Source organism: Erinaceus europaeus, chromosome 11 (genome assembly GCF_950295315.1).
Source record: "Erinaceus europaeus chromosome 11, mEriEur2.1, whole genome shotgun sequence".
Taxonomy (NCBI): Eukaryota; Metazoa; Chordata; class Mammalia; order Eulipotyphla; family Erinaceidae; genus Erinaceus; species Erinaceus europaeus.
The window spans coordinates 41,448,924-41,461,013 of NC_080172.1; the positions used below are offsets into that span (position 1 = coordinate 41,448,924).

The following is a 12,090-nucleotide window of genomic DNA, read 5'->3' on the forward strand; positions in this document are numbered from 1 at the left end:
TTGCAAATAATCAGTTAGATCCACCAAATCAGAGAAAAAAAAAACTTACTTTGAGTGGGGCTGGAGAGACAGCATTATGGTTGTGGAAAAGACTTTCATCCTTGAGGCTCTGAGCTCCCAGGTTCAATCCCCAGCACCACGATAAGCCAGAGCTGAGCAGTGCTCTGGTCTTTCTCAGTGTATATCTATCATTAGTAAATAAATAAATAAAATAAAAAGGAAAAAATATTTTAAAAAATACTTACCTTGTATGTGTGAGGCCCTGGGTTCAATCTCTCGCATAAAAATGAGAGAGGGAGAAAAAAATAATGAGAGGGGCAACACAGCATCACAATACAAGCCCTTGTGCTCCCATGTGTATGCATGGGAAGATATGTGCCTTGCTGGTGAACTATCTATCTGGTCCCAAATAAGTAAATGTAACCAAAATAAGAATCCTTTGAGAAAATAAATTGAGTGGTCCAGGAGGTGGCGCAGTGGATAAAACATTGGATTCTCAACCATGAGGTCTTGAGTTCAATCCCCGGCAACACATGTACCAGAGTGATGTCTGGTTCTTTCTCTCTCTCCCCTATCTTCCTCATGAATAAATAAAAAATATATATATAAAAAGAAAAAAATAAATAAATTGAAAGGGCAGTGGTAGGTAGCATAATGGTTATGCAAAGAGACTCTCATGCCTGAGGCTCCAAAGTCCCAGGTTCAATCCCCTACACCACCATAAACCAGAGCTGAACATTGCTCTGGTAAAAAAAAATTAAAATTAAAAATTAAAAAAATAGAAATAGCCTTGGGGTGAAGCAGGTCTGCAGGTATCTATCTTTCTCTCCCACTCTCTGTTTTCCCCTCCTCTCTCCATTTCTCTGTGTCCTATCCAACAATGACGACATCAATAACAACAATAATAACTACAAAAAGAGCACCAAAAGGGAATAAATAAATAAATATTTTTAAAAATCTAAAAAAAAAAAAAAAAGAAATAGCCTTGTGGGTTGATGGCACAGTGGCTAAAGTATTGGATTTATATGTAAGAGGTCCTGAGTTTGACCTCCAACTACAGTGATGTTCTAGCTTGGCTCTCTTTCGTTCATAAATAATTTTTTTACTGTTGTCACCGGGCTTTGCTGCTCCGAGTTGACTTTTTTTTTTTTTTCCCAAAGAGAGAGGCCAGAGATGTGGTACAGTGGTTAAAACTTTGGACTTTAAAACATGAAGTTCTGAGTTTGATCCCTGGCATCATATACTGGAGAGATGCTCTGGTTCTTTTTCTCTCCAGAGTAATTACCTGTTTCTCTCACATGTTAATATATAAATACATCTGAAAGAGAGGTGGGGGAGAAAAATATAGCACAACACTGAAGCTTCCTCCAGTGGAATGGAGCCCATGCTCAAAACCTGGATTAAACACTCATGACAAAAGCAGGTTCGCTATCTTGGTGAACTATTTTTCAGGCCCTAAATCAATTATTTATTTATTTATTTCCAGCAAGGTTATTGTTGGGGCTCAGTGCCAGCACTATCAAATGAATCCACTGCTCCTGGCAGCCTTTTTTTTTTTTTTTTTTTTCCTATTTTTTATTAGACAAGACAGAGAGAGGTTGAGAGAAGACAGAGAGATAGAGAGAAATAGACACCTGCAGACCTGCTTCACTGTGGGGGGGGGGTGTCAGGTCTGGGACTTAACCCAGATCCTTGAGCTTGGTAATATGTGTGCTTAACCGGCCTGGCCCCTCAATCTTTATTTCTTCTTCTTTTATTTTAATTGAAGAAAAGTAGCATGAAGTAATCTCGATTCTCCATGGTGAACAACCAAGCAGTCACAACTTATAACAGCTTCCAAAGATGAAAGTTTTGCTGCAGTTAAAGCCTGATACCTAGAAAGAAAAACTTCCCCAGGGACCCCCCCCCCCCCCATCTACTGTTGCATTACCATATCCCCAGTTAGTTGCAGTCAGAGTAGCCTCCTGAGGCTTCTTGTCACTCACTAGTCCTTGCCCAGTTCAGTTTCCACGTGGAGGTTGGGAAGTGTCTGTCCGGTGTGGCTGCAACTCTCTGCAGGAGGTAAAAGTTTTCTTTTCACTTCTCTGCTCATTCTGAGCTCCAGGCAAGAAGGTCCCCTCTCTCTAGTCTGGAAACAAGTAAATGATGTGTAATTTATGAGCACAGCAGTCCAAAGTGCATAAGTCATATGTTACACAAAGAGGCCGGGTAAATATTTAAAGATTAGAGCCAGCTGGGAAGAAACACAAAAGGTGGGGACAATGGGGGTCTCTCTGAATTCATTCTCCCCAAGCTGGGCCAGCCGAGTTCAGTGTTGATGCACTCACCAGAGTCCCAGCCTTTGTCCCTTGAAGGGCCCTTGGCTGCCAGGCTATTTGGAACCCCAACACAGTTAAAGAGAGTTAAACAATTGCAGCCTCTCCAACCCCATCTGTAGACAATTGTCTGAGTCGTTTCAGTGCTTTAGCTGTGTCCCAATAGTTAATTACATGGAGCGATCACTTCATTCCACTTGAAATGCATCTGTGAGGGGTACTATGCATCTCCTCCCTCCCTCGTCCCCTCCCTCCAGTAATCCAGGCCAGCAGCAGTCTTCTTCACCAGTTGGCCGGCTTTAAATGGGGGTGGGGGTGGGGGGTTTATCAGAAGGGAAGAGTTCCCACCAGGGACTTCAGCCTGGGATATGTGGTGTTACATCTAGTAGGGCGCTTGTTCTGGGGTTTGCTGATACACTTCCCCACTTTGTTTTCAGACCTGAATTCATTCTATAAAGTCTATTTTTGTCAAAGTCAAGGAAAACCACGTTGGTAGGAGAGAAGGTCACTCTGCACCTTAAACTCCCCATTTCAGAGAAGCAGAAGGCCCCAGTCAGCCCCGAAGGCCCCCAGAGTCCTGGCGAGTTACAGAAAGGATTTTTTACTTGACTAAGCAGAGGGCATGCTGGGTCTCCCTGCTGCACTGCCCGGACTTGTGCTCTTTTTCTGGCCCCCTGGGGACCCCAACTGCTAAAGATGGAAAGGGAGTCAGTGGCCTAAATCCTAGCTTGCATAAACCAGGCTTCTAAATTGGTCCGCGCCGTTCCCGCAGCCCCGGAGCGCTCTGCTCCGTCCTGCTTGCCCTGGGAGAGGAGGCGGGTGACCCTCGTGGCTCGCCTCCACCTCGGAAAAGGCCTCACCAGCTTTGGCGCGCACAGGAGAGTGTGCAGCCCGCACCCTGTCGTGGGACTGGCAAACACAACGGGAGGGGGTGCTATGGTGGAGTGGAAGGTATTTTGGGTTTGAATCTACTAACTTTTCCGATGACGTAGTCGGATACAGAAACCTAACTTTAAATTCGAGGAAAATAGAGTATCTAGAAGAGGTCCGAGTGGGGGTTGTATTGTTAAATGGGAAACTGGGGAATGTTATGCATGTACAAACTATTGTATTTACTGTTGAATGTAAAACATTAATTCCCCAATAAAGAAATAAAAAATAAATAAAGAAATAGAAATTCCCCATTAGGACCAAGAGAAATGCAGTAGCAGCACCAAGGACTTGCATGGGAGAGGTCCCAAGTCCCAATCCCTGCATCACCAGTAGCCAGAGCTAAGCAGTGCTCTGGAAGGGGGAAGGGGGCTATGGGGAAGGGAGGGAGAGAGAGAGAGATCCCTCATTTATGTGACCTGGGAGGTGGCACAGTAGATAAAGCATTGGACTTTCAAGAATGAGGTTCTGAGTTTGATTCCTGACACTACATGTGTAAGAGTGATGCTCTGGTTCCCTTGTTCTCTCTCTTTCTCTCTCCCTCCCTCCCTCTCATTAATCAATAAACAAATCTCCTAAAAAAAAAAAAAAAAGAAGAAGAAGAAGAGGTCCGAAGGAGAGGGGGGAGGTAAAATAGATGGAGCAATCTAGGAGCAGCAGAAAAGGGGGAGGGTAGGAGGTGCACCGGGTCCTCTGTGACCTTCAGCCCGCTCCTACAGCCGAGGAATAGGCTGAGGGGGTGTGTGTGGCGGGGGAGCTTAGTGAGGAGGGGAGGGAGCCGGGCAAGTGGAGGACAATCAGTGGGCAGTCTCCAGTCCCAGGAAGTGCCAAGGAGGAAGAGCCGGAAAGCTGTGCCCAGGTTGGGGTGGGAGGCTGAGGTCTATTACTGGTCCGGGGCGGAGACTGACCGCTGAGGAATCCCGCCCAGGCAGGCTTCACCTCCCTCAGCCAGAGCAGAAAATTACGAATTAGAGCATTTTGTGGTAAATTTTCTACTGCTTAAGGAATACTGCGCCACCCACGTGAGCAGCCCCACCCAGCACTACCAGAATTCCTTGGCACGGGATGTCAAAGGGAGGTTGCCCCCGGGGCTGCGGCGCCAGAGTTTGGGCCTCGGCCGCGGGCGGGCCTCTTTAGGACCTCCTCCAAGCCTTGAGAGGGGGCGGGCCAGGGACCCCCGCTGGGGGCCGCTGAGAGCCTCTCCCCGGGCCATTGGTTTGTTAATGCGCCAGGGTTGAAAGGTGCGGGCGGCCTGTTTATGGGGGGGAGGCACTGTAATTAGAGGACAAATTGCCCCGCTACCCGCACCACTGGGTTTGGGGGGTTTGGAGGTGGGGGAGAGCCGCGGAGCGGGCCGTGCGCCCAACCTTCCTGCAGATGTGCAGCAGCTGGAAGTCCGAGCGCGGCGGGGTGCCCGCAGTTTGGCCCCGAGGGGGCGGGCGCGGCTTTGTGGGGTTGCTACAATGCCCTTAACACTCGGCTGCCCCCTTTGTGCCCACCGCGCCGCCCTGCCTCCCCGCGGCGCCTTTGTAGCGCCTCGTCACCGGCGCTCGCCTTGAGGGGGGCGCTCAAGCCTCGTCGGCCCCGGCGCTTCAAAGCTGCCAGGCGCGTGCCAGCTCCCGCCATTAGGCCTCTGCCCCGCCGCCCGGCCCCGGGTCCGACCCGGCCCGGATCTGCCGCGCGGGATCTAGAGGCCAGGGCCAAAGGGAATCATCCCTGGAGCTATTACCTCCACAATCGAGCCAGAACGGAGGGCGGGGCGCGATTCTCCACGCTGCTCGGAGCCTGGGAACCGCCACCTTGGGTAGGGCCTGTCAGCACACCGGGTGGGGGTGGAGGAAGACGCCCTGATTGGGGGTGGGTGGGTGGCAGCCAGGGCCCGACAGCTTCCCCTCCGTTTCATGCAGAGATTCTTCCTCCCAAAATCTGCTCATCCCTCTGTCATAGGATTCATCTGTAGAACTGCGTGCAACTTCCCCAACGCGGTCCAATGCAAACCTTGAAACAAATCCTTGAGAACCTATATCAGAGACTCCACTGCAGTGCAAGTTACTCTTCCCAAAGGGCATGTCTACTGGATTTCTGTCACCCGGGGAGCCCCACCAGGGTTCCACTGCAGACTTCCTTTGTCCACAGCAAGCCTCCCTTTCACTGAAGCCCATGGGTCTTCAGTCACAGCCTGAATTATAAGAGGTGGTGGAAGGGTCAGGTGGTGATGCACCCTGTACAGCGCACATGCTATCATATGCAAAGACCCTATTGAAGCTCCTGATGCCACCTGCAGGGGCAAAATTCCATGTGTGGTGGAGCAGTGCTTTGGGTCTCTCTCTATACCACCACCCCATCTTTTACCCTCTAACCGGAAAATAAAAAAGAAAGAAAGAAAAAAATTGCAGCTGGAAATCTGGTTGAATTCAGCTGGCAGGCAACACGACTTAGCAATAACCCTGGTAGCAATAAAATAAGATAACATAAAATAAATCTAGACCTTCAAAACTAGACCTTCGAAAGTGCAAAATAGTGTTTATCCCATATGATTACTGGTCTTCCCTTTTTCCCACTTTTGAAAACCTGCAGGAATGAACCGCTCACCTTTCCTGTGAGAGAGAATGTCTGAAGAGCCTGAGGTCTCTAGCTTAAAAACCCAGAAATGGGGATGGGGAAAACCCTTTTGACTTTCAACTTAAGCAGCTCCCAGTTCCTCAACTGGAAGAGCAGCTCGGTTAAAACAAGGCCAGACCAGACGGTGCTTGAAACCAGACTACGGCTCAGTACAGAAGCAATCCTAGCTCCAAGCCCCGACAGAGACTAGTTGTGGCCCCGAGGGTGGCCTGCACGCTTTAATGGGACACATGTCTCTGTGTGGCCCCCGCGGGCCTTGCCTGCGCCAGGCTTTGACCAACCATAGGCAGAAAATCGCTTCATTGTCCCGACATTAGGGCAACTAATGCGGCATTGCCAGCGTGGCCAGAGCATGAAGCCCACGGAAAGGCTTGGATGGAGAGTGCTTCCTGCTTCAGCATCTTCATCAAGCCCAGGGAGGTCCTGTGCTGTCACAGTCATTAGTGGGACTGTTGGATGGCTGTGCCCATAGACCAAACCCCTTGGGTGCTCTGCTGAGGTGTTCAGAACAAACAAGGGGTAACAAAGACTATGTATGTGGGCCTGGTGAGGGACACTGGGATGGGACAGGGAATGGACAGGATGGGATGGGAGGTGGCAGAGGGGTTACAGGGATAAAGGGAAAACTGAGAAAGGGGTCTAGAAGCCTCTCAAGGAGGGGTTTTAAAAGGGAGGCTGTAGTCAGTCTGGCTTTAGGAGGGCTGGGGAGGAGGGAAACATCTCTGTACACCCCCCCATCCTTTCTCCCTTAGGGTTCCTCAGTCCTGGAATGCCTCATTGACATGTAAACGAGGGGCCCCTATAAAGGCATCTATGGTCTCCTTCAGGCATTGATACCACAACATGGGAACTGAGCCCAAGGCCCAGGACAGCTCCGATGGCACCACTGGAAACTTCAGAAAGGTATAGCATCTAGAGGGGTGTTGGGTGGGGATTTTTCCAGAGTTTTTCTTCTGAGGAGGGCAGCAGAGGGTGAGAGGGCTGAATGGATGCTCATCCACAGATCTCCAAGCCACTGATGGAGAAGAAGCGAAGGGCACGCATCAATGTGTCCCTGGAGCAGCTCAAGTCTTTACTGGAGAAACACTACTCACATCAGGTGAGACCCAGGGGACAGGGAGAGGTAGGGACAATGTAGTACCAACCTTCATTCCCTCCAACCCATACTGACTGGCTAAGAATCTTTTGCACGGATCCCCAGATCCGGAAACGCAAGTTGGAGAAGGCTGACATACTGGAGCTGAGCGTCAAGTATATGAAAAGCCTCCAGTACTTGGTGCAAGGTAGAGGGGAAGGTTCTGGCAAGGGTGGAGCAGGGAGTTTGGGGGTGTGTGTGAGGGGATTTAATGGGTGGATTTGATGTGAGGGGATGAAAAAGGCAGAGTTCTGTGTATAAGATCGGATAGGGAGGTCTGGGAGGTTTTACAGTGGTCAGAGCACTGAATTTACAAGCATGAGCTTCCCAGTTTGATCCCTGGCATCATGTGTGCCAGAGGGATGCTCTGGTCTTCCTTCTAAACCCCAGCCCTGCCCCATTGCTAATAAATTTTATTTTTCCTTACCAGAGCACTGTTCAGCTCTGGCTTATGGTAGGTTGGGAGATTAAACCTGGCTGAGATCTGGGGACCTCAGGCAAGAGAGTCTTTTTGCATAACCATTATGCTGTCTCCTCTGTCCAATAAATATCTTTAAAATTTTTTTTATATTTATTTATCCTGCTGTTGCCCTTGGTTTTTTATTGTTGTTGTTATTGATGTCATCACTGTTGGATAGGACAGAGAGAAATGGAGAGAGGAGGGGAAGACAGAGAGGGGGAGAGAAAGATAGACACCTGTAGACTTGCTTCACCGCCTGTGAAGTGACTCCCCTGCAGGTGGGGAGCTAGGGGCTGGAACCGGGATCCTTATGCCAGTCCTTGGGCTTTGCACCATGTGTGCTTAACCTGCTGCGCTACTGCCCGACTCCCATAAATGTCTTTTTTTTTTTTTTAAAAAGAGAAATATATACACACATGCAGAGAGATACCGCAGCACTACTTCACCACTTGTGAAACATTCCACCCCCAAACCTCCACCACCCCCAGACCAGAGGCTTGAACCCCTATCTAAGTGCTTCATCTCTGGCTCGGCCCCTTAAATGTATTATTACTTTTTAAAAAATTTATTTATTTATTTATTTATTCCCTTTTGTTGCCCTTGTTGTTTTATTATTGTTGTAGTTATTATTGTTGTCATTGTTGTTGGATAGGACAGAGAGAAATGGAGAGGGGAGGGGGAAGACAGAGAGGAGGAGAGAAAGATAGACACCTGCAGACCTGTTTCACCGCTTGTGAAGCGACACCCCTGCAGGTGGGGAGCCAGGGCTTGAACCAGGATCCTTATGCGGGTCCTTGTGCTTAGCGCCACCTGCGTTTAACCCGCTGCGCTACAGCCCGACTCCCGTATTATTACTTTTTAAGGATTTAAAATTTTCCTTTTAGTTGCCCTTTTTATTGTTATTGTAGTTATTGTTTTTATTGATGTCATTGTTGTTAGATAGGACAGAGAGAAATGGAGAGAGAAGGGGAAGACAGAGAAGGGGAGAGAAAGATAGACACCTGCAGACCTGCTTTACCGCCTGTAAAGCGACTCCCCGGCAGGTGGGGAGTCAGGGGTTCCTTGCACTTTGCGCCACATGCACTTAACCAACTGCACTACCGCTTGACTCCCCCTAAAATGTATTTTTTAGAGACTATGTAGGAGAAGGATGGAGAAGAGATGCTAACTAGAGTTTTAATTTGGATGCAGGAGGAGACGTTGGGGTTGCCTCCCTTCTGCTCTCTTCTAAACTTCCTTCTCTTCCTTTCCCCACTTTTCCTTTGTCATTTTTCTACCTCTTCATTCCTCCTCCCCACCCTTCCACACGTCTCCTGTGTGTTCCCTCCCCACAGGGCACTGGCCTGTCCCCACTGGAGCCGAGTACCCGTTATCCTTTCGTGGCTGCCTGCCTGGCGGTAGCCAGCCTCTGCGGGGCGGAGAGGAGGGTGGCGGCGGCCTGCGCTGCCCCCTGGCGCAAGAGCGCGCGGGTGGCAGCACCATGGACAGCGCCGGTCCCGCCCCAGAAATGTTGGAGCGCCGCAGCCCCTGCGGCCCACCGGTTTGGGCACCTGCTCCGGCCGCCGGCGGCGTCCGGTCCCCACCACCCCTCCTCTCCGGTCCTTCTACCAGCATCCCGGAGCTGCCATCGGCGTCTCGCCTCGGCGCCGAAAGCCCGGGGCTAGGGCTGCGCGTGTGGCGGCCCTGGTGAGACCCAGATATGTCCCCGGATTGAGTGCCCCACCTCCCTCCTCTCCAGGGACCGAGAGACTGTTGTGAGCGTGTAGTGGCCAGGACCCCAGTCTCCCATTTTGGTCCCAAACCGGGAGGGTGTCTTGTACTGCAGAATGCGGGGAAACATACCGAACCACGCGTGGACCCGGGTCTGTGCGTCTCGGTCTAAGTCAGCCCCCATTCCACTCCCTTTCCTCCTCCCAACTTATAATGGGATTGGGAAGGGGTATCGGGACTGATCGCTTTTCCCAGGGGCCCGGGCTGCACGCCCACCCTCACCCCCCACCCCGCCCTCCGCAGCACCGCTGTGGGAAGGTCGCCGTCTGCAGCCGCACAGAGCGGACCCCTGGCAGCGAGGAGAATCGCTGCCCCGCCCCAGCCCATTCAACCGGTGGAGGACGCCGGGTTCCCACCGGTACAAAGCGCGCCAGCTCCGCCCCGCGGGCTCAGGGCCCCCGGCCCACCCCACCCCACCCCCACCTCGGACATTCAGCTTCCACCGCTTCTACCCCCCTCCTCTAGCAGCCGGGTCCACCCTCTCAGAAGCCCCGCCCTCACCGCGCTCCACCCACTGTCCTACCCTCTGGATGCCCGGTCCTGGGAGGAGCCCAGAGCAGGATACCGTCAGTTTACGGGCAGCAGGGGTGTATCAGGGTCTCCCCATTCCCTCTTAGAAGACCTCTGACCCACAGTTCAGCCTTGGGGAGCTCAGTCCCTGACCAGTAGAGCCCCTGCCTCCAAATCTCTGAGGCCGCCAGGGAGCCCAGGACCATCTGCAGTTCTCAGAGTGCTCTGGGGTTGTTTATTGGGGAATGTGTGTGGGGAAAGTGGGAGTCATTGTTGTGTTTGGTCTTCAGTGATGGGAGACATTCGTCAGCTTTCCCCCCCTGGGAGTCCCAACTCTGATGGTGCAGCTTGAGAGTACGGGATGGGGCCCTTGCACTTTCCCGTTGGAATTCAGAATAAAGAGTATGGGCCTGTGAGAATGGGCTTAAAGATCCCACGATTCTCCCACTGTGATTTCTTTTTTCTTTCTTTTTTTTTTTTTAAGAATTTCAAATAATACTTTATTGAAGCATCTTCCTTTGTAATTCTTAGCTAGCTGGGCATTCCACAGCACCACTATTGTCTACAAGCTCTCGGTCTCACTGATTTCTTAGGTGCACGATTTTGAGCTACAGATAGGAAGTTCCTATAGGAACCATGCTCCTTAGGTCTGTCCCTCTCGTGTCCGTGTGTTAAACTTGTCCTGGTCAGGTCGTGAGGAGAGAGACTCACTGTGGTTCCGCGACCCAGTTCCCGCACCCCACCAAGAGGTAGGTGTCTCCTGCGTGAGGACAGCGGCAGAAGTCCCGAATGTGCAGGTCTCAAGCTTTTAGCTGCATTGATCACTCCGCGGGCCACCAGGTGGCGATCTTGTATCACAGATCTAAGGCGCAGTTCCTAATTTCAATGGGTGGTGTAGGGAAGTTGGTCTTTTTCCAAATTCCCTGTCCCTCTCACTGCTTAATCAGGTTCGCCTTCTGAAGCCAGCCTGGGGCAAGGGCTATCTATCACCTGTCCTTGTAGGGTTTCTCCTTCTGGTTGGTAACTCTTAGTGTGTAACTTTCCTGCCCCTCCCTGTTCCACCCTCATCTTACTCCTTGGATAAAGCACTTGAGATCAGGAAGGAGGCCTGAGGTAAAGGAAAGGTACTCTAGAAGATCCAGACAGAAGTTGAGATATTTGGTGGCACAGTTAACCAATGTACTGTTGGGTTTTTGGAGAGGTGTTTCATAAATCTAGCCTGGGAATGCCAGGTGCATATCATTAGGAAGGTTTTTTTTTCTTATTTTTTTTTTTATTGGATTCTGTACAGAAGAGAAAAACTCAATTGTCAAAAAAGCTATAAACGGATCCCTGGAAAGGGTGGTAACATGAAGACAGAACTCTCTCCCTAATGAGGCCAGAATCAAGCTGCTTTCTTACTTGGCAAACAGGCCTGAGGTGGGGGCTGGACAAAGTATAAGAGGGAGCCCAGGACCCCAGGTTTAGGTTTTTATGCTTATTTAACTTTGTGGGGGAAGGAAGAACTGGAGGGAATACTGGGGAACCATGACTGTCTCTACAAGTATTGTCACTGGGTATAAAAAATCAAGGTGACAAATGGGCTAGCCTGATCCGGGGTGATGGTGGCTAGCTATCACCTCTGCCTCTATGTGGCATGCCAGTCCTCAAAGGCACAACAGCAGTGGCAGGACTGGAGGGCAGCCACTTGCCTAGCTCACCTGTGGGTTATCTCATCACAAGTTACTGCTCAGCCAAGGGCCTAGAAGGTCTCTCATGCTGAGTGAGTTAGACCCTGTTGGTCCCACCTTCTGCCCTTTCCTGGGGTTGGGATCCTCCCTGGAGGGTGAGGAAAGCAGGGCCGAGGCATTGCTGTAGGGCAGGTGGGAAGAGGGGAAAGATGGTTAGCTCCAAGCTGACACCAGAATGATAAGTCTCTGAATTGACTATGGTACCTCTAGCTCAAGATTACAGCTGTTCTACCAGTGCTCTTGGCAAAACCCCAGCTTTGCAAGGGGTCTTCCCAAGGGTGAGAGTAGAGAATCCTGGCTCACAATGGGAGAGGACCATGACTGTGAACCAGATCTTAAACCCCTCTAACTCGGCTTCCCTTCTTGGCATCTCTGTACCATAAAGCTGGAGACTGGTATCAGCATAAGACAGCCACTCCTGGGCTGGCAAAATAGCTCATTTTGTAGTTGTGCTGTTCTGCTATGTGTGTGTGACCCATGTTTGAGAGTGGTCCCCACTGTGCTGCAGGAAGTTTTGATGCTGTGGTCTTTCACTGTCACTATCTAAAAAAGAAAAAAAGAAAAAGAAAGAAGGAAACAATTCCCCATTTGCTTCAGTACAGTCTATGTACCCACATG

At 50.6% G+C, this 12,090-nt stretch overlaps 1 protein-coding gene across 1 annotated transcript; it reads left to right on the plus strand.

Annotated features, from left to right (window-relative positions):
* Nucleotides 1-6,877: 6,877 nt before the first annotated feature.
* On the plus strand, nucleotides 6,878-9,501 carry HES3 (hes family bHLH transcription factor 3). The gene is made up of 3 exons (XM_007532758.2): nucleotides 6,878-6,966; nucleotides 7,069-7,150; nucleotides 8,797-9,501. Exons 1-3 carry the CDS (start codon nucleotides 6,886-6,888, stop codon nucleotides 9,150-9,152), a joined length of 519 nt encoding a protein of 172 aa, XP_007532820.1. The 5' UTR covers nucleotides 6,878-6,885; the 3' UTR covers nucleotides 9,153-9,501.
* The last annotated feature ends 2,589 nt before the right edge of the window (nucleotides 9,502-12,090 follow it).